Source organism: Dasypus novemcinctus, chromosome 13, assembly GCF_030445035.2.
Source record: "Dasypus novemcinctus isolate mDasNov1 chromosome 13, mDasNov1.1.hap2, whole genome shotgun sequence".
Classification (NCBI taxonomy): Eukaryota; Metazoa; Chordata; class Mammalia; order Cingulata; family Dasypodidae; genus Dasypus; species Dasypus novemcinctus.
This window is the reverse complement of record NC_080685.1, coordinates 12,621,901-12,645,067: the sequence shown is the minus strand read 5'-3', so window position 1 is coordinate 12,645,067 and position 23,167 is coordinate 12,621,901. Positions and strand designations below refer to the sequence as shown.

The window sequence follows — 23,167 nt, the reverse complement described above, 5'->3', positions numbered from 1 at the left end:
ACAAACACCCATAGTCCTAGTTTGAGAAGCATGGCTGTGGCATGCTTTCATACATCTATTCTGACAGCCACACAATCAATCTGTGAGAGGCCTGCAAGCCAGGATGATTTTCTAAAGATGTATGAAAAATGGCTATGGGCAAAGTCTATGAGCACTCATTGTATAATGACTCAAAGAATGAAACAAACAGAATAGATTGCTGTTCTTTTTAGTATTGTGGAATTAACTAATTTCTGAACTCTTAAACACTTGGAAAGAGTACAGACAGAAGGGATCTTTGTGCATCCAGTCTATTTTCCAAATATTTTAGAGAGGCAGGTCCTTGTAAAACACTGAGGGAAGGCACTCAGATAGCAGAGTTCACAGGCTTCAGATGCTCTCACATCAGATGTGGTTCTAGGGTTCTGCAGCTAGATATTTCCTGTCATTCCACAGGAAACCTGAAAAGACATTTTATAATGAAACACTTTCCCCCTCCCCCATCTTGGTAAATGTCTCATCTTTATAAAATGATCATGGCAGCCATTAATATCTTTTTAATGGAATTTTATTTTATAACCAATTTCGTAAGAGCCCCACTTTCTTATCTGCTTGCACTATCAGGACCCCACCCTTTTTATCACTTCAATCAGGAGGTGATGTGGTGAGAGCACAACACAGAACATGAGCCATAAACTGCCTGGGTTCAAATCCTGGCTGCACTCTTTGTGGGTGTGAACAAGGTATTGTCTCTCCACTCACCTTCTTTACTGGAAAGCTGCCGTTTCCCCCTTGGTCAGGACAGAGGGAGGCCAGGTTAGGAGATTGGACAGCCCTTGTTTGGATAGGTGGCTTCTTGCCCCCCAGGCTCTGGGGAGAGGGCTCTAGCTGACCTCCCAGTGGCCTGGCGCTGACTCCTTATCTTATGGGCTTGGTGGAGGTTCCCAACCAAGCCCCCTTTTCTTAGAGTTCCTGTGCTGGGTAGCTGCACCTCTGTCCTGGGCAGCTATTTGCAGCTCCTTCTTTACTCCATATTTACCTAGTAGTATATTGCCAATATTTTACTATTATGAAGTGTTGTGATAAACTTCCTTGTATTTCTCTGTGTACTTTTCCATTTTTTTTTCAGAAATTCCTTTAACTGATTTCTTCCTAACTTGCTGAATTATGATTTGCATACTCCATTTCTTCTGTAAGACCTACTAATTGATGCTAAAAACTTACACTAAAACACTAAAAACACTAAAAACTTGTACCTTATTAATAGACTACTTCTAGTATGCCTGCGTATTTCTGGTCCCACTGAATGTTTATACATGTCAAGGGTCCAATGTGTTTATTTATGATTCAGTGTGTGCCAATTGTATTTGTAATTATTATTATGTAATAGAATTGAATATCCTGTAAAACAGTGCACTATGAGAATGAAAAGTAAAAAAAGTTATTTTTTCTATGAAAACCAATTAAATGATTTGAAATACTAAAAGTAAAACAACAACTCTGGACAGTAAGACAATTGTAAAACACTGCAGATAAAATTCTAGAAAGATTCTGCATGTAAATTGTATCAGAAAGATTGTCGAAGAAATATATACTTATATTTTTTTACTTAAAATCGGGTATCCTTATATCGTTTGTAGGGTGCATATTTTAACAAATATTCTGATTACCTAAACTTTTTGGGTCTCTACTGCATAAGAAAGCTTCTGAGTTTATTCATTCATTCCTCATGTTCCAGTTGTCTATTGCTCTTTAACAGAAACCCCAAAACTTTGTGATTTTAAGTAATACCCATTTATTAAATCTCAGTATTTATGGGTAGGACTCTAGGTAGAGCTCAGCTGGGATTCTTCCATGCCCCATGGCGTCAGTGGAGGCCACTTGGTGGTTTTAGTTGTTGGACAGGCTGTTGTGGAGGGTCCAAGATGGCAGTGCTCTCATGCCTGGTCCCTTGTAGCAGGACAGCTGAAGAGCTGGCGTCAGCTGGAACTGTTGACCAGAGCTTTAACATACACTATCCAGCTCGATAGTGTCAGGGCAGGTGGAATTCTTGCATCACAGCTCAGACTTGTCAGAAAGATGATTCCAAAAAGTCCAACTTAAAGCAGCAAGAGTTCTTTTGACCCAGCTAGGACGTCCTAAAGCATTACGTTGCCTACATACCATTGGTAAGGTTGCTGAGGCCAAGCCAGATTGAAGGGAAGGGTGAGCAGATGCCTTTTCTCAAGGGAGAAATAGCAAAGATATTTTCTTGGAACAGATTTCTGGGTAAAAAAAGTATTTAAAATTTTGTTTAAAGTAAGTTTCAAAACATATTTAAAACTTTGAAGTACTTGTCATATTGCCCTTCAGAAAGACTATTCCTGCCTTGGATCGCCCCAAAATGATATTTGCATGCCTGTTTTCCCACACTTTTACCAATAATGAACAATATAAATCATTGTAATAGTTGCCATTTTAATTTTTTAAAAAACTCATTTTTATTTTTCATACTAGTGTGTAATTCCTAATATATTTGTCAGTGATTTCCATTTCTTATGATCGTCTGATATTATGCCTATTTTTCTATTGAGATTTATATGTTTGTTTTATATGTGACAAATATTTTATATTGTCACATATTTCTGTTTTTTATAAGCTTTCACAATCTCTTGCATTAGTAAGTGCACAATAAGATTTGTTGAATAAATGTGGCAATTTTTTTCCTGGCATGTGACTTGCCATACATTTATCTGTGGTACCTTTTTCCACACTGAAAGTGTTTTAAAAATGTATTTAAAGTCATCGGTGCTTCCTTTATTGGTTTCTACCATTGATGTCTTTCCCAGATGATGAAAATATTCACCTGTATTTTTTTCTAGTACTTTTATATTTTTGTGTTACTTTTAAGCCTTTCATCAATTTGAACTTGCTCCCTTTGAAAAAAAATTCTTTTTATACTATGAATGGGAGAAGTTTAGATTCAGTATTTTTTTTTTCCAAGAACTAGTCAGTTGATTGTATTAGCATGTATTCAACAATCTGTACTGATATCAGCAACTAAAAATACCCTGCATATTAAAATTACGTATATATATGTCTGTGTATGTATGTGTACATGTGTATATGTATATATATATCAGACTCATGCACACATTCACACACTCCTAATAGACAGCTCTAGCTCCTTCTTTTGTCCTCTATTCTATTCTATTCTATTTGTTCTATTCTTTCTATTCACCTCTTTTCCTATGCAAGTACCACACTGTTTTAATTGAAGCAGCATTATAATGTATTATAAAATTCTGTTTTTCAAGACTGTTTTCATTATTTTTTAGTCTGTTTCCTGATATATCTGCATTTATTTGTCCAGATAGACTTTAATATTTTATTAAGTTCCTGGGGATATGCTGAGGAGGTTTTGTTTGAGATTGCAATTCGTTTTTAGATTACTCTGGAGAGATTAGACATTTTAATAATATTGAGCTGTTCTAGCTAAGAATGAAGTATCATAAAATCCTCAGTAGAGTGTTATAATTATATAGGTTTATACATTTTTTCTTAGTTTTTTTTTTTACTTTTTTGGTAAAAATGATCTTTTATTTTCTACTTTATTTTAAGAAAACTATTGATTTATTTGTATTTCCTTTTTTTTTTGAAAGACGATATCAGATTTGAACCCAAGACCTCATACATGGGAAGCAGATGCTCAACCTGCTCCCCAATGAGAGTTGGTTTTTTCATTTGTTTGTTTTGTTTTGTTTTCTGGGAGGTACTGGGTATCAAACCCAGGACCTTGTACATGGGAAGCAGGCTCTCAATCACTTGAGCTACATCTGCTCCCCTTTATTTACTTTTTAATCAGGTACCTTGCTAAACCCTTTATTATTTTTAATTGTTTTAAAGTTGATTCTTAGTGTTTTCAAAATAAACTCTTAAATTATTTGCAAATAATTGTCCTTTTTCTTCTCTATAATATGGGGATATCTGTTTCTCTTTTTTTCCTTTTGCATTATCTAGTACTTCTGGAACAATGTTAGATCACAGTGTTAATAGTGGACATTCTCTTTCTAATTTATGTGGAAATACTTGTATTGTTTCACCATTTTGCATGAGGAAACTGACTTGTTTTGGCATATGCACACACATACTTACTTGTAATGTAATATCCTATTTTGCTGAGTTCACTTCTTTAAAAAATTACAAACATACAGGAGAGTAGATGTAGCTGAAGTGGTTGAGCTCCTGCTTCCCGTGTACAAGGTCCCAGGTTTGATCCCCAATGCCTCCTAAAAACAAAAACAAGCAAACAAACAAAAACCCAACTCTCAGTGGAGAGTGGATATAGCTCAGTGGTTGAGTGCCCACTTCCCATTACGAGTCCTGGGTTCAATCCCCAGTACTGCCTAACAATAAACAAGCAAACATATACAGTTCAGAGTATGTTGAGATCCTCATTTGTTTCATTTTTGAATTATTGATAGATTTTCTAAAATGTAACCATTTCTGCACTATAGGAATGAACCTGCCTTTGGGTTAATGCTGCGGAATTTGATTTGTAAATACTGTCCTTGTGCAAGAACTTTGCATTTACAATTCATAAGCAAATGCTCCCCCTAGTTTTCTTATGCACGTGCTCTCTTTGTTAGCCTTTGATATCAAAGAATTAGGTAGGTTCACTTGAGTTTCTTTACTTTGGAAGAGTTTTAATAGTATTTCTTGAGTATAATAAAAATATGTTGTCTTTGACATTCTTCTTAAAATTGTTCATGATGTTTTTTAGTCTCTTTACATTTTTTCTTTTCTATTGGGTCACTTTTACATATGTGTGTGCATGTGTTATCTACCTGTGGCTCTTTAGAAACCATTCTTTCTCCTAGATGTTGAAAACTTTCTTTCTCCTAGATGCCCAGAAATATATAAAGTGGCTGTGTTTTAACTCCTTTTCCTTCTTAATTTTGTTCTTTTTCTCTTTTCTTCTTGATTAAAAGTAGTTGGTAAATAGCTTATGTCTTTCCTTAAAGTCCTTGAATATATTGACCAATCCTATTATTTCTAATTTATTATATTGATCAATTTTACTTTTCCTAATGTCCTTTCTACTTTTATGCTATTAATTTTTCTTTTCTTTTTTACTTATGTTTCTTGGTATTAATTTTTATATTCATGAAAGGGATATTTAATTTACAGTTTTTACTTTGTTGCTTAGCATTGAAAGTGTTTAAATCTCCTCGGAGTACATTTTGGCCATCTTCCTTTGGTTGCATCAGGTAGTGTTCTCATTTTTTATATTTACTTAAATATTTTGTAACTGTGGCTTAGATTCCTTCACTAACCCCAAAATTATTTAGGATAGAGTTTATTTTTTGCTTGTTTTTATTTTTGTTTCTGGTTTTCTAGTCTCATTCCACTGTTGTCAGAAAATGTGGCCTAGACCATTTCTCTTTGTAATTTAATTATGTAATTTAAGGATGCTTCCTTTGTGGCTTTCTCTATGATTTTCTTAAATGTCCCATGGCTTATTAAAAAATCATTCTTGCATTGTGGGTTTTTTCAAGAATCATCTAATCTTTAACATCTGACCTTTATACAATATATATCTGTAGTTTTCAATGACAGAAATAAAATTAAAAGAGTAAGTTAAAATTTAAAAGTATGAGACTATGGCAATTAAAAACTTCACCATATACTTTGCCCTGTTGCTGTTGTTCCAAATTAGTTTAGAGTTAGAAGTCCCATTTAATCGATATGACACCCCATTCCTCCACGACCTATCACCCTTGCCCTTTGTTTCTGGCACTCCTATTCAATTTGATTACTACTTATTGTTGGAGGCTCTGGTACCAGAGCTATAAGAGGCTGGAAGTAATTTGGAGTATCATTTTTTAATCTTTGTAAACATGTTAGGGCAATTCTGTAAACCAAAAAGTTCTTTTCAAGTAGGAGAAGCCTCCCTCTTTCTTTCTTTGTTTCTTTTCCTACATGCAATTCAGTTAACCACTGTTCTCTTTCTTTTTAAAACATTTCTTGGAAAGAATGAAAGTGAAGAGAGTCTAAGTTTGATTGTGCTCTGTAATTATGGGTCTCCTACCTCCTGCTTAACAAGTAGATGAATAGGCAGTACCCTCAAACTTCAGTTCTCGGAACTGCTTCCTAGTTACCAGATTTTAAGTAGACTCATTTCTTATAGAAATATGTCTTTTCTCTTTGTTTTAGTTTCGCAGCTGCTAAAACAAATACCATATACAATGGGTTGACTGAAGCAGTAGGAATTTATTGGCTCATGGTTTTGAGGTTAGGAGAAATACAAAATTGAGGCATCAGCAAACTGAGGCTTTCTTCCTAGTCTGTCCTGCTCTGGGTCTGCTGCCAGTGATCCTTGGTCCGTAGCTCTTCTGTCACATGGCACTGCACATGGCAGCCTCTCCTGGCTTCTCTCCTGTCTGACTTTCACTCTGCTATAAAGGATGGGGTACTGTAGATTAAAGCCCACCCTGATTCAGTGAGGGTGAATTGAAGTAACACCTGGAAGATGTCCTGTTTACAAGGGGTCCACATGCACCAGAATGCAGACCAAGACCAAGAGCATGTCCAAAGTGGGGTAGTTTCATCCCCCATTCTCTACAAGTGTCATATTGTTTAGAAATCTCACAGATCTCTTATAAACAGGTATACCTAAGTTATATGGTTTCTGAACAGTTTATGGGTATAGTAGAATTTTTATAACATTTTCACCAGACTTGCTTTGAAAGAATTGAATAATTTTGAAAAATCAGAAGTTTTAAATTGAGAACATAAACTGCATTGAAAGAGATCCTAAAAACCATGGAGAAACTCCATATGAGATGGGTTCTTTGATGAAAGAAGTTAGAAAAATTAATTTAAGGAAAGTTATAATAGGCTTCTTTATGGCATAATTTCTCAGTCTTTGATATGTATTGTGAATCTCTGAATGGGGAAAAGACATATAGGAGAAAAATGGTTTTTAAACATATTGGCCATTGGCCTTCCCGCCCTGTTATTCCAAGAAACATTTGGTTATACTCCTCAGTATTTTGAGGTACATATTCAGGAAAATTGATGTGCTCTTAAATTCTCTACAATGTATGTAAGAAAATTGTGCCCTAGGGAGAATTAATTCAGTCTCACAAATAATTAAAGGCAAAGCAGTATTAAAATCCAAGTGAGGAAATTCCCAGGACAGTGGTTTTTCCTTTATCCTTCATTATTACCTTCCTCATGATATTAATTTTTGAAATTATATTTCTTTTAATGAGCAGGTTTTTTCCATTCCCTATTGATAAATATCAATTAGCTTTTTAATGTCTTGGTTTCATGTATGTGAGTATATATTTTGTGTATGATTTAGATATAAAGTAAAAGTATTTAGTTTTTGATTCAGCATTTTAGGGCTACTATTGATTTTTGAACTGTAGGAAGGAAAATCATACAACTGTGAAATCTGTTTTTTTTTTTTGCAGCTGCACTAATTAGAGGAAATCGTAAAAACTGTGCTCAATTTTCTGGCTCCCTTGATTGGTTGATCAGCAGATTGGAAAGATTGGAAGCTTCTTCTGGTATGTTTTCCAGTTATCACCTTGTTATGTTATATTATTCCTATTTTCTGCTGTTTTAACATCTTTTAAGATATAACAAACTCTGAGGTTCTGTGTAATAAAAATGTTTTCTTTTAATAGGTTAAAAAAGTTTTATTTTTTGGTGAAATCATTAATGCTTTTATTTATAATTCCTAAATAGCAATGTGTAGTATCCTGTTCATTTACATTTTTAAAAAGTCTAATTATAGAGTACAGGGAAACTCTGTAAAGAGCCAGAATTCTCATTATTTTTTCAAAGCAGTTACTCGTAATGTGCTATACAAGCAAAAGATCAGTTTGGAATTCCCATTTTTCCCTTTTGTCCATATAATAATTTGAACAAATTTGGCAAAAAAAATTAGTTTTCCAAATCACATAGCAGAATATTTTACTTATAAGGATTTAGTAAATACTAATCAGTAGTCTGCATCATAGTTAATAGTTATAGTCAATAAACCTGATAGTCCCATCTCTGACCAGTAGGTTAATCTTACAGGTGATTGGCATTCCTCCCGGAAGCCTCCAGCACCATACATTGAACCGTTGACACTCCAAACCAAATCTCTTGTGCCTCCATCTTTGCATATAATATTTCATTCTTTGTCCTCCTATAGCACTCATCCCCTTGTGTGCCACTATTTATTTTTCCTATCAATTTCCTAAACTAGTAAGAAACTCCTTGAAGGCAAAAGCATAATTTCATTAATCCTTGTATTTTCTATGCCTTGCATACCAACTTGTACCTAGTAGATGTTTAAGAGTGTTTGTTGAATGAATGAATGTTTGAATTAACTTAAGAAAATGCCAGTGTCAATAGAAAAATAATTCCATGACTTTTGGACATATATTATCTTCTTCAAACACAATGTGTTTTTTTTCAGGTATTTTCTACTTTCTGTGATGACAAGTATATAGTTATTTGGTGAATGAAATCTGATGTTCTGTAAAATTCACTTACTTGCTATCATGACAGATTAAATTGCTAATGATGAGTTTTAAATATTTGGCAATTAAAGCACAGAAAGGACTCTATGATGGGATATTTCTCCTTGGGTCCTTTTATATTAAATAGGATTTCCGTAATTTACTATCATTATTTTACCTAGTAGGTAAATTCTGTTCACTTTAGTAATAATAATAATGTAACAAAAATAGCTAAAACCTCTTGGCTGTTCATTATGCCCTTTACATGCCTTGTCTCCTTTAATCATAAGAACCACCCTGTAAAGAAGGTGCTGATTTACTGCCACTATCACATAGGGAAACTGAGGTCCTGAAAAGTTACTTGCTAAAGACCTGTGTCTAGAAAGTCTTAAAATGAGACCTCAGATCAGGCAGTAGGACTCCAGTGCCTGTGTCCTGAACTTTTTTACACTGCTGTACCCTGGTAATAAAATGTGTTAACAAAAAATACTTGGAGAAGGAGAAAGGGAGAAGGAGAAGAGCCTGTTATCATTGGAACACTTGAAAGTTACTTGCAACAGAAATCAAACGTGCCTGTTACTCCTTTTATTCTATTTGACTAGAACCATTATAAAAGCTCTTAAAACATTATGTATCAAATAAAAGTAAAACCTACAGGAGACACAAGATACTCAAATGCAAGTTCATCTCTTATATGCCTTCATGCATAAAATGATATTTTTGAAATGGTGTAATAAGGCCAGATGTTTATTTAGCATGAGAAAAATCTTTCCTTTTTTATAGGTTAAATCATTTTTTGATTTTTTTCCCCTATCCTAAATTTTATAAAATTTTGTACTTTATTATATGATTCATGGGCTTCAGATTGTGGTGATGTTCAGCACAAGCTATCAAAATCCCGTTAAGGAGTATTTACATTCTCTAGTGTGCTCAATATGAGTTTTAAGTGTTTTAGTGCATTTCTTGTTAATTTTAAATACATTACGAAATGCCAATGAGGTGATGTACTTATGGCTTGGAAATGATGCCTAATACTTTGTTAGAGCTCTTATGACCCTAATTTTTTGTTCTGTGTTATATTTGTTTTTGTTTTCTGCTATTTTTCCTTTGCATTATCTTAATTTTCCCAAATAAGTTCTCTCTCCATTCAGACAATGTATTCTTTACAGGCAATGACAAAATATGTGTATTTTCGTATAAAACAGTGCTTTATGTGGAATGGGTACTCAATAAATGTTTCATGAGTAGAGTATGTACAGGTGCTAATTTTGAAGTTGGGGGTAGTAGTTGATTCTGTGATGAAAATGATAGAGTGACATTCTGTGGTACCTTTTAAGCTGTGCTGTCAGAGGCCTTAGGAGGTGATGAGGTGTCAGTTGGTGAGTGTCAATGGTTCTGGTAGACTATTTGTCAGTGGGTAGACTGAGGGAATTTGAAGGGTAGTGTGAGTTTGCTGCAGAATCACCAGAAACTCTTCTGGACTGCAAGGACTGCGTAGCCAGCAGGAGAGACACAGGGAGAAGGGAGGCAGGACTTAATGATATGAGGTCCTGGAGCATTTGTGGATTGTGAAGACCTGTGGAAAATACAGTTCAGGTAAAACCCTGAGCTTTTACAGTAGACGAAGTGCCTGATGTGCCTGTGGTCTTCTCACGAATGGAGGGATGGGTGGCAGTGGTGACCCTGACTGGTTGTGGGGAAGGCGGTGGCCAGGCCCCTGCTCTGGGCCTGGGTTGGCGGTTTGAGGTGAGATCACCACCTGGAGCAGCCTGTGGGAGGAGTCATTGTGCGTTTAGGATCCTTTGGATTGGGCACCGGGATTTCTCCACCCACGGGTTTCTCTGCACCCGCTGTGGTTGCATCAGACCCCAAATGCTTCAGTCCACCACACACGGTCCCCACCTCCAGGATGTCCCTGTGTGAAGGGAAACGAGAGACTGGCCTGTGAGAGCAAAGCCCTCTGACTCCACTCTGTGGCTGCCCGCCAGAAACATGCGTGGGAGACGAGGAGGGTCCCTTTAGGGCTGCGCATCCGAGAGAAAGGAGAGCCTCGACCCTCCAAGTCTGATGCTACCACCTGGTCAGATGCCGCCCCATCAGCCATCTGCACTGTGTACAGTCAGAGAGGAGGCCTCCCTTCCCAGAGCAGACTGAGGAGGAGCGGGTTTATCCGTCAGAGCAGGTGTGTTGGAATGCGGTGTTAAAGAAGGGTGGAAGTGGAAAGAGGACCTGTGTCATATCATTAGCATCCACGACCAGAACCACCAGCAGGCCTGCAAGGAGGTCTGAAGTGGGAAGCCCTTCAAGCTGCTGAATGTCCTTGTCGTCCACCTCGATCCAGCTTGAAGGGAAAGCTAAACAATATTCAGCAAGGGCGAGAAGTTTTTCCTGGATGGGGTGTGAATCACCTTTCAACAGACATGACTGGATCATCAGCCGTTGTGGAACAGGAGTTGGATAGATCATGGATTACCACAATGGCGGCAAGTAAATAAGAACTCTGAGTTCTTCCTCTTGGATGTCTATCCCAGGTTCCATTCTCTTTCAGCAGTATGGGGCAGAAGAAGGTCGCTGGGTGGCGCTGGACTTCATAACCACTGTTTTATTTGAGATACAAAAATATATACTATTTTTTTTCCTGAGAGATTTGAAGCTATTTTCCCCAAGCTGAATTGCATTCTTGATGTAATGGGAACTTCAAGTTGGTAATCACATTTGCTTCCTTCACGTAGAGAAGGGTCCCATACGCTGTTCTCTCTTGATCCATATTTTGCTTTGCAGTGCAGAGCAGATAATGTTCTCTTCCCACTTAGCTTAAATAGTGGTCCCTTAGTTTTCCCTTTTAAGTACGTTGTTGCCTCTATATTTAATTTAGAAAAGTCTGAACAACCTCTGAAAAAGAACTTTGTTTTAAAATGTGGAGAAAGCCACCTTTGTGCTTTTCTTACTGTTTTCCCATGGATTTGATATGGAAAAACTGAGAGCCAATTTGATGCTCAGGAGCTTTTACCTAGTAAAATATTTTAACTAAAACCATTCATTTCAGGTGAGCAATAGTTATGCTTTTCAAAACGGTACTAGTATTTCTGAGGTACCTACAGTATAGAAGTGACCCCTGAACGTAATGCAAAGGTATCTACTGGGGATGGAGTCAGCAAAACCAAGGGTCTTGGAGCTCCAAATTCCCATTTGAATGAATTTTCTAGACTGGACCTTGTTAGAGAATAGTTTGATTTGATGCTACTCTTCTTTGGAATATATAAAATTTTAAAATGTTTCCTGCTGCTGCTGCTGTTCTAATACATCTCCCTGCTCCAAACAAATGGGTCTCCTCATGGTCCCTTGGTATTTGTCAGGCTATCCTAGCTTTCAGTCTGGTTCCTTCTGCCTGAAGTCTTCACCAGGCCACCAAATTCTAAACCTTGAAGCCTGGCCTAAGCCACAATGCCGAAAATGGGCCAAGTGCTAACATTTACTTGTATTTTGAGTTAAAATTCTTGAGGAGAGTGTATGAGTGGTTTATTTTGTTTGTTTTTCTTTTCAGATGTAGAATGTTTGAATGAACTCACCCTCTCCATTTTAAGGGCAGTCTAAGTTTGCCATTGAAATTCTTTTGAACCAATAAATCATAAACTGGTTGTTCTAATTCTAGTAGTATTACAAATGACTTTTTCTTAAAGTGTTGATAACATTAAATCCTTTCATTTATCCTAAATACTGTAGTGTTAAATTAGTGCATGAAATTTGATATTAATAGTATGGATTTCTTTGTCAGGCCAGTTTTGTCTTTTGGTTTTAAAACCAACAACCTTCAACTCTTGTATATTGAAAAATATTTGGGTATTTAAAAATAAAGCTGATAGTTAACAGTTTTTGGAAAAGGGAAAAAAGATAGGGGATCAACATCTGCTGGAAGAATGAATGGATGGAGTTTAGAGCTTTTAATTTTGATAGTTATTATGCCAACAGGTTTGACCAGCTGAGAATCAGTCCTGTGGATGGACGTATGTGTGAATCACTGGCGTGCTTTCAGCCTTCTGAATTTAGGATAAGGAAAAAACCTCAATAACGAGGTGGGTCACACTGTTGTAGAATTTGAGAGAGGTTTAATTATTTGCGTATAGAAAAGCGAGGACTCAGGAATTGATTTTGAGAAGGAAAAGTGGTTTATTGACGGCTGGCCAGACTTGGGAACTTTCTGTTGCAAACCGGAGCCCTGAACAGGATTTCCAAGTTCTCCTTATACAGGGTGGGGAGTCAAATGGTGCTTTTATCAAAGAAAGCTACTTTCTTTGTTAGTTAAAGTCTTTGCCTGAGTACCACAAAGGTTTTGAATTAACATATCACCTACTTTTCAGGTGAGCTTGAATTAGCATCTTGCCACATTCCCTCTGGATGCAACTTTAAATACACATTCAGTCTTACATCCTTTCTGAACATTCAAAGCCCATATCACTTAACTGGATTTCTAGAGACTAGGCACACTTGGATACAGAATTAGATGATTTTGAATTTATGCACAGGCTGTATTCTATTTCCCATTCGAGGCCAAGTCCAAGTTCCCTTAAGTTTCGGCATCACCACCATCAGAGTTTCCCTGGACTGACTGGTATGTATATAGCTTTTGCATTGCTAAATTGCCTCCCAGAACTGGAGTCATTGCCATGGTCACCAAGGGCAGGACTGTAGCCTCTTACCATCCCACACCCACAAGTCACAGACAGCTTAGGTTATCTCTGAAAAGACAAGGAACCTCCCACCCATAGCCCACATCAACACCTTAACTGAAGTGGCCTGCTTACAAAGGGTGCATACCCAGAGGAAGGGATTACATTTAAGAACATGTTTTTCTGGGGTACTTATACCTTCAGACCACCAGAGTGTCACAGAGAAGTAGGGGTCTGGCATCACTAACAAGTCTTCTCTTCCGCCTGCCTTTTTCTTTCTTTCTCCATCTTACATCCTATGACTAAAATTGAACTACAGGAGAAATTGATAATCCAAAGAATTACCTCTAAATTTAAATATCCAAATAAACAGTCCTCTCCCAAAGCATTTGCATCTGCTCAACACATTTGGTTTCCCTTAGGAATTCCTCATCTACTTGAATTTACTTTCAAGTTTTTCCCCCACAATAGCGTAGGTCCTAGTTCCAGGCATGTCTGTTTCTAATAGAAAAAGAGAGGCTCATGGTTATGGAATGGGAAAAGATGTGTAGGTAGAAAAGTGAATGGCTGTGCTGAAGCGTACTGGCATTGAGAGGTGCAGGCTGCTAAGAGACGGTAAACCCTGGACTGCTGGGAGTGTGCCGGCATGTGTGCCAGAGGCACTGACGGTGGATGGCTAATCCTGCATAGTGGACGAGTGGTTTAAGTTTATTTATCCTGACCATGTGCAAAGGGTTACCTAAAGGATTTCCAACTCAGTTTTCTGAAAGTTTCTGGGACTGTGGTCAGATTTAGGAAGTTAGAATGACTACCTATATATAAAATCAGAACTTTAACATTTGTTAGGCCGATCTCATAGATTGGCTAATGTGGCAACCTTTGGCTTAATTTCTCTTGCCTTTCTTGTTTTTTGTTTTTTTAAAAAAATTTCTCCCCCCCTCCCACCTCGCCTACCCCATTGTCTGCTCCTCTGTCCATTGGCTGTGCATTCTATTGTGTCTGTTGTACTCTCATTAGGTGGCTCTGGGAACCCACCCTTGGATCTTCCAGTGTGGGAGAGAGTGATCATTCTCTTGTATCACCTCAGCTCCCTAGTTCATTCTCATATTGTCTCTTCTCTGCGTCTCTTTTTATTGCATCATCTTGCTGCATCAGCTTTCCGTGTCGGCAGCACTGCTCCTGGGCAGGGATACTCCACGTGGGCCAGCTCACCACATGGGCGAGGAGGCCCTGGGTATCGAACCCTGGACCTCCTATATGATAGGCGGAAGCTCTATCTGTTGAGCCATATCTGCTTCCCCCTTCCTTAGTTTTAAAAGCTGAGAAGCAAAATTCTCAAAATCTTAATCTCACTTAGAACTAGGATTGCCCATGTTGGATGGTTCCGACTGGTGCTAGTAGGGAAAATGCCAGTGAGAACTTCACTTCCCAAAATCTTTCTACAGGAAAGCCCCTGGGTCCATCTGCAGTCTTCGTGCTTGGAACAAAGATGTAGTAAAAAGTATTCAGCAGCCGTCTTGCCACAGTGTAAGAAAGAAAACCACACACAAAGGTTTATGGAGCAGAAAATGGAAGGAATCCCCATCCTTGATGGTATGGAACTAATGCCCTAGAGACTCTTGTTATAGTGGAACAGCTGGCCCCTTCCTGGGGTAAGCCAGGAGAGTTGCACTTTCCTTGATGCAGCCAAACACCATTTTTACAGAAGGCCTCTTAAGATTTATGTCTACAGCAAAGCAGCTTTGTACATGAAATTTTTGGAGAGAGAGAACTCTTATTTAACAGACACTTACTGTGTGCCAGGTACTCTCATGTGCTTTCCAAGTATTCATTTAATCCTCATAGCAACCCTATGGCCTAAATACCATTATTGCCGCCATTTTATAGATGAAGGAACTGAGGCACAGAGAAATTAAATATCTTGTCCAAGCCAGAGTCAGCCCTTGAGCCCAGGGAGTCTCTCTCCATTATCCATATTTTAACCATTGACCTAGGCCGCCCGTCTAAAAAGTCTTACTGGGTATTGATGTGGGCTATGGGTGGGAGGCTCTTTCTCTCTTCAGAGATAACCTTAACCTAAACTGTCTGTCCTGACTTGTGGGTGTGGAACGGTAAAAGGCTGCAGTCCTGCTCTTGGTGGCCACGGCAATGACTCCAGTCTCAGGAGGCAATTTAGCAATGCAAAAGCTATATACATACCAGTCAGTCCAGGGAAACTCTGATGGTGGTGATGCCGAAACTTAAGGGAACTTGGACTTGGCCTCGAATGGGAAATAGAATATAGCCTGTGCATAAATTCAAAATCATCTAATTCTGTATCCAAGTGTGCCTAGTCTCTAGAAATCCAGTTAAGTGATATGGGCTTTGAATGTTCAGAAAGGATGTAAGACTGAATGTGTATTCAAGGTTGCATCCAAACAGAATGTGGGCAAGTTGCTAATTCAAGCTCACCTGAGGTGTGAGTGATAATGTTAATTCAAAACCTATGTGGTACTCAGGCAAAGACTTAACTAACAAAGAAAGTAGCTTTCTTTGATAAAAGCACCACTTGACTCCCCACCCTGTAAAAAAGGAACTTGGAAATCTTGTTCAGGGCTCGGTTTGCAACAGAAAGCTCCGGAGTCTGGCCAGCTGTCTTCTCAAAATCATTCCTGAGTCCTGGCCTTTCTATACACAAATAATTGAACCGCTCTCGAATTCTACAACAGTATGACAGTATTAATGGATATTAAGGTATGTTCAGTTATATTGATGTGACATTCTTTTGTTTTTAAAATTCAGTTTTCTATGTTCTACTTTTATTTTTCAGCAAACTTGAAAATTTCTAACCAAGCTTTCATGGGATTTCTCCTGATCTAAATTCCTTGACCATTTTTTTTACAGTCTTCTCCTTCATTTATAAATGCTACTTGTGAGAAAGGATCAGAAACCTGAATGTTAGGAAATAAGATAACAGAGGATTGTGGAGAAAGTGTTGTCGAATTTGAGAGAGGTTCAATTATTTGCGTATAGAGAGGCCAGGACTCAGGAATGATTTTGAGAAGGAAAAATGGTTTATTGACGGACGACTGTACTTGGGAGCTTTCTGTTTCAATCCCGAGCCCTGAAAAAGATTTTCAAATTTCTTTTATACAGAGAGGAAAGGCCAAATGGCCCCTTTGTTTCAGTTCTCTATAGGCTTGAGTTAGCATATATATCTTTCACATCTTAGGTAAGCTTTTAGCATGGACTCCAGACATTCTAAATAAGCTTTTAGCATATTTTGTTTGCATTTCCCCTAAATACTTAAAGTTTATAAATCTTACATTGTTAAACTGTTTGCTGGGACTGGAGTCCTTGCCATTGTTACTAAGGGCAGGACTGCAGCCACTTACCGTTCCACACCCTCAAGTTAAACAGCTTAAGTTATCTCTGAAGAGATAAAGAGCCTTCCACCCATAGCCCACATCAAAAGGAGTGATTTTTTCAGCCGAAGTGACAGCGAAGATTATAGGTGGGCATATCACAATCACCAAGGGAGCTTTAAAACTTACCTATGTCTACTTCCCAACCTAGACCAGCTGAATTGGAGTCTCTAGGGCAAGGGTAGAGTAGTGGGGCAGTGGTGTTGATTTTAAAGCTTCCTAGATGTTTCTAAGCTCACTGAAAGTCAAGAACCATTCATGTTTTTAAAAAGCCAAAAGTAAAAAATAAAAAACAAAAAACCAAAAAACATCAGAAAAAAGAACCATTCCTTTAGCCTCTGCACTTCCATATGGGAGCAACAGAGCTGGGGAACTCTACAAAATAAACTTGTGCAAACTTAAATAGAAAGAAATTTGTTGAAGATTTGAAAAGGATCAGGATAAGGAAGTATTCGTGAAATTTATCCTAGTTGGGGTTAGACCAGAAGGAGACCCTGGGACAAAGACTCAAAGGCAAGTGTGTGATTTGGATCTTGAATGGGGCTGTGAGGCAAGGCAGTGAAGGAGCCAGCAGAAGTGTGTAATCAAGCAAATTACCACTGTCAGGTAGGTCTTTTCATTGGGGAATTTTGGTGAACTGTGTAGAACACATGCCTTCGGGTTAACCCACATGAGGGGCCAGGGAGTCCATCAGTGGTTGGTGCTGTGCCCAGGAGACAATAATTCCATGGTATTACCAGCTGCCACTATGCCTAGAACAGATCTTCAAAAAAAAAAAAAAAATACAGGGAAGCAGATGTGGTTCAAGTGATTGAGCTCTCACCTACCACATGGGAGGTCCTGGGTTTGGTTCCTGGTGCCTCCTGGAGAAGATGAGCAAGACAGTGGGCTGATGTGATGGGCAGGCGCAGCAAGCTGACATAACAAGATGACTCAACAAGGACATGCAAAGAGGAAAGGCAATGAGAGAGACAACAAAGCAGAGAGCTGAGGTGGCTCAAGTGATTGAGTGCCTCTCTCCCACATGGGAGGTCCTAGGTTCATTTCCTACTGCCTCCTAAAGAGAAGAAGAGCATGCAGTGAATGGACACAGAGAGCAGACAGTAAGTGCAAACAACAGGGAGTGGGAATAAATAAAATAAAATAAATATTTTTAAAAATGCAGGTGTAGGCAGTTGGACATTAGGCAGTGTGCACTGAATAGTAAGGACAAGGGTTTGGGCAGGGCACTGACAGTGTCTGTAACACAGCCAAGCTACTCTAGCTCACTGATGTGATAGGAAGTCTCAGACAGAGTAGCTGAACAGATTTTTTTTTTTGCTGATTCTGTATCATCTAAAACTAACCAGTGTCCCTAGTACACAAAGCTATATTAGAGTATCTGATCAGTTTGTAAGAAGGACCACTATGAAATCCTTGGAGGAATCAAAGATAAATTAGATATTGTTCCAGGCTTCATGTGTGGCTATTTCTCTGAGCCAAAATTAATTGAAAAGACAGAAGATTTTTATAAGCAAATGCAGTCGAAGGAATTGATGTATTTCTGAAGGCTGGGATTTTCTTTAGTGTATTTTCAGCATTTGAAATACTATTTGGGGGAAAATATAGATGACCAAAGATAGTCAGGGGGCCACAAACTTTTTCTGAGATTTTATTTTTTCTGCAGTCTGTGCCCAGGACAGTTGCAGTGATTAAAGTGGTTTCCCTCTGGGATTCCTGCCAGTTCCTCTCGGCTTAGTAAATCCCAGGGAATGAAGTCTCTTCTGGATTTAAGCAAAATAAGGAATCTTTGACTGCTTTTGATATGCAAAAATATGCTCACAAACAAGACAATTATTAACTGGAAATATGACATTTTAACGCTTCCAAGGTTTTCAAGTGATACCAACAATTCAAGCAACACAAGTGAGAACAGAAAAAGAAGTGGTTTTCCAAGAGGTAGTCTTGGAAAAGTCAACTTTAGCTTTTGATTCAAAGATTAATTTGGTAGAAAGTCCGCCATGGATCCCAGGGACTATGCATATGAACATTATGAGAAAAAGGAAATCAGGATCATGCTGACCTTGGAGACTTCTTTAAAGAAAATGTTTTATGATAGCTATTGGGATTAGTACCTATTTGGCCCTATCACTTCACCTCTGGTACGTTACAGATGATTGGTATTTTTAAGAATGATCCTGGGTCAAGATATTTCAATTATGCTTAATGCCAATGGATCACTTAAGAAGACATTCTTCAAAGATATTCAGTTCTAAATGAACAGGTGCTCAACCACTGAGCTACATCCACTCATCCTTAGTTGATTTTATGATTAATTTTCCCATAGTTGCTTTCTGAACCATATCATTTCTTTAGAGTGAGAGGGGTTAAAATTTCAGGAAAACCAGATGTAATTGTACCACAGGCGCCATGGGCTGTCATTGACCCGTGCAGGTCTAGACCACCTTGTTCCTGTGGGGGGCTCTCTGAAATCTGTAATGAATTGGCAAGGTCTTTGGGTCCTTTAATATGCTTTGACAATAAATGGGAATTTCAAATTCACAGATAGGCATTTGGTTTCTCAGGTATTTGTATCATGCTTATTTTAAATTCTTGATCTGTCTGTCTGACTAATTCTGCCTCAGATGGTATATGTTTGATAATTGTGCTTATCAGGTATCTGCTCCTCTTAGCCAAGGAGCTTGGTTTCACTGCTCATCTCTGTGTGCTGCCAGCAATGCTTTGTGGAAACTTAATAAATACTTCTGACTAGTAGTTAGAAGGAATGTACTAATCCTTCTTTGTAGGAGGAAGTGGGGGTAACTGAGGCTGTAAAGGAAGGCTGAACCACAAGGCAAGGGACCTACATACCAACCTAAAAGGAATGGACTTTACCTTGGAGGCTCAGGGAAGCCATTGAAAATTATAAGCTGGGAAGTGACATTTATAATATGTGTGTTATAGAAAAAGAACTGCCCACAATTCTGGAGGATGAATTGGAAAGGGAGGAGAGACTAGAAGCAGGGAAGTAGTAAGAGGGTGTTCATGAACATATTAACTAAAAGTGGTAATGGAGAAAGAATGGAGGTATTTAAGATGCAGAATTGGGGAGTGGATGAAGCTCAGTGGTTGAGTGCCTGCTCTGCATGTACAAGGTCCCAGATTCAAACCCTGGTACCTCCTTAAAAAAAAAAAAGGCTTAATGACTAGATATGAGAAATTGAGAAAGTGAATTCAAGAATGACCTGAGGTTTTTAGCTTGAGAATATGAATGGATAATATGGTACCACAAAAGACTGGACATGCCTGTGAAGAAGCAATTTTAAGGAGTGTGGTGTATGTTTAGTTTCAGAAAAGTTGGATTTGAGGTACGTGGAGACATCTCGGTTGAAATATCCAGACAATTAGGAAATAGTGTTTAAAATCCACCTAGAATCTCAACCTAAGTTTTTTTTTTTTTAATTAACGGAAAAAAAATAAGCTCATGTAACTTAGATGAAGTATAAGATTTTTGCTCAAATAGAATCTTTCCATACATCAGTAGTCAATTTATATGTGGCAAAATGTTAGACGTGGATAAATCTGGGTATCTGCGTAGGGGTAAATGGAGTTCCCGGCATTGGTTTCGTATTATTTTTGCAACTGTCCCAAGTTTGAAGTTATTTCAAAATAAAAAGTTAAAAAAATGTCAGTTATAATTATATATTAAATAGAATGCAGGCAGGGAGTGCCATTACCCAGTTTTGTCAGGAAAGTAGGATTAAGTTGCATGAATTAAGATTTATTGGCAGAAATAGAGTCGACATGGACATTACTTATACTATCTTGTGTTCTTTTAAAAATATTTCTACTGTAAAAGGTATGCATGCTTATTTCATAAAATTATGAAATATTGAAAAATAAAGAGAAATATGCTAATGCAGCATAACCAGAATTAACAGCTTGATGTATTAAACACTGGTGTTTTTCTGAAATATATATTCTATGCAAAAACATAATTTACATAGTTGCAATCATAATATATGTCCAATGTTATATCTGCTCTTGAAACTTTACACTATATTTTATTCATTTTCCATGTTTATAAAAATTTCACTAAAATAATGTGATTTATTAAAATTTGTAAAATCAGTACCTTTATTCTTTTATAATTCTCAGTACATTCATATTTCTTTCATTCCTCTATTACTGGGATGATCTACCAAGCTTTAAAATATTTCTTTGAGAATTTGACAATAAGCATTATGTACTATTTCCAATTCTGGGTCTTATTTGGCGTAGTTAGCATTTAGTGGTAAAATGATCTTTAGTTGAGTAATGCCACTTTATCTTCCCCAAGCACTCTTTCTCTGTTTCATTTTTCACTTAAGGGTACAATCTACATATCAACATAATTTAAATAGACATAAAATATAATGTAGCTAGTGTTAATTCTTTTGAAAATAGGTTTCTTGGGTTTTTTCAATTTGTTTTTCTTTAACAATTTAAGTATTTGCAATTTATTCCAACAGTTGAAAAGAAAAGTAGCTTTTTCTTTTCAACAAAATGACAACATTTTGTTGTCAGTACTAGTAGAATTAGAGGCAGTCATTCCTTTCAAGCAAATATTTATTTATTATATCTGACTTGGCTCAATTGAAGAGTATGTTTTAATGTTAAATTAAGGAAGTAAAGCCTTCTACCAGAGTAGGCTGGATATGAGAAAAATCAACTATTTATCCTCACATTACCATTTTCACATTTTGTAATATGTGCTCTTCTCTTCCAAAATCTTTACCTATAACTTTTCTGGTATTTTCAGGTTACTGTTTACTATTGCCCTTCATGAGTATTTATTTGTAGGAGGGTTTATTCCTGGTTAACTCCTATTTCTGGCTCTTTTTTTCTTAATGGTTATAATCAGTAGTAAGAGTTGGCAAACATTTTCTGTAAGGGCCAGATAGATAAACATTTTAGGTTCCATGGACAACACGGTCTCTGTTAGAACCACTCAACTCTGCATCTGTAGCACAAAAGCAGTCATAGATGAGATGTAAACTTTATTTACAAAAATAGGCAGTGTTTCAATAAAATTTTATTTACAAAAGTGAACTGACATGATTTCCTAAACCCTGTTCTATAACAATAAATAATGTAGAGAAAACAAACAAAAAATATCAGGATAACATGATTAATCTTTTAAAAATGCTTTTCTTGATCTATTATTTTAATTTTAGCTCAGAATGAATGGGTTTGTTTCACTGCTGTATTTTTAATAGTAGCAAGAGTAGTATTCATATTCAGTGTCAGGTCACTAATATTAACATCTTTTTAAACTTCTCTATCAGCTTATTGTATTTAGTTTTGATATTCTTGATTTTTAACTGTCATGGACTCTTGGAACACAGCAATTGATTTTGAACCCCACCAAAAATTAACTCTTTTTTTTGGATATTCTTTTTAATCAAATACACGTCAGATTTCAGTCATTAATGAAGAAATTAGCTTTAACATCCCTCATATTATAATGACTTGGTAGTTGGGATTTGGATCAACTACAGATTGTGATAAGCATAGTGAATTCCTACTATATCCCCAGCAATCTGCAAACATGAGCACTTTACATTTCTTTTCTTGGACAGTGAACTCCATTTGAGATGTATAAAACCTTCCCACGGGGTTCCTCCGAGGCCCTTTCCCAATACCACTCAGCCTTTGCGGGGAGATCACATATTTGGAAGTTCGTATCTAATTGCTAAATATGGCCTGCTTTCTCATTATTGATAAGGCAGGCTTGCTCTGAGAAAACTAAAATCACATATATTCATTAAGCTTTTCAAGTTCATGCCCAAAAGCATGGTAATGAAATGTATTTTTTATGTATTTTGTTTTAAACTTTAGGATAAGAAAGGATATATGTCATTTTGCCTTGTGATGGCTAGGACCTAAAAAACATCACTATTCTTAATCAGATTTTGCATATTTTATATACAGTATTATTCTATTATTTTGTATATTTCTCTTGTTTTGCAAACTAAGATGTTCTCTGTGGGTTAGGATACAGTGTTGCAAAATAATACTTTTAGGGATAAGCTGCTTCATCAGCTGGCCTTCTCCTACACGTCCATCCATCCCTGCTCTGTATTTCATGCATACCAGGAAACTTGCCCTCCCTCGAGACTCCACTTTGCCTGGACTACCCTTTCCTGTCTTCTTTATGGAAATGTGTCATTAATGTAACCTTTAAAGCTTTAACTGACTGGCTGTCTTTCCTACCTCCGCCAGGCAGAGTTACTTACACAGCTAAACACTGTATATGAGTTGTTCATGCCTTTAACTCACTGAACTGGAATTTAATTGTCTTTGGGCATCAGTCCTCTCTCTCCAATAGCACCGCTTACTCAAGTCAGTAAGCAGATGATAATTATTTGTTGAACATATAGAGAAAAAGGAAGACATTAGTTACTGAAGACTGGTTTCATGTTTTTCTCCTTCCTTCATTTTACTTTTAGGCATTCTTGAAGTTTTACACTGTGTGTTAGTGGAAAGTCCGGAAGCTCTAAATATTATAAAAGAAGGACATATTAAATCCATTATCTCACTTTTAGACAAGCATGGCAGGAATCACAAGGTAAATGAGCCAATTTATTTATTTATT

At 37.3% G+C, this 23,167-nt stretch overlaps 1 protein-coding gene and 1 pseudogene across 1 annotated transcript in view; both read left to right on the top strand.

Annotated features, from left to right (window-relative positions):
• RYR2 (ryanodine receptor 2) overlaps positions 1-23,167 on the top strand; it is a 735,760-nt gene that overhangs the window by 390,812 nt on the left and 321,781 nt on the right. Inside the window, exons 15-16 of the mRNA XM_071207362.1 lie at positions 7,440-7,535; positions 23,022-23,140. Coding sequence (XP_071063463.1) covers positions 7,440-7,535; positions 23,022-23,140 — 215 coding nt within the window. The remainder of the gene's footprint in view (positions 1-7,439; positions 7,536-23,021; positions 23,141-23,167) is intronic.
• On the top strand, positions 10,451-11,074 carry LOC139436320 (holocytochrome c-type synthase pseudogene; annotated as a pseudogene).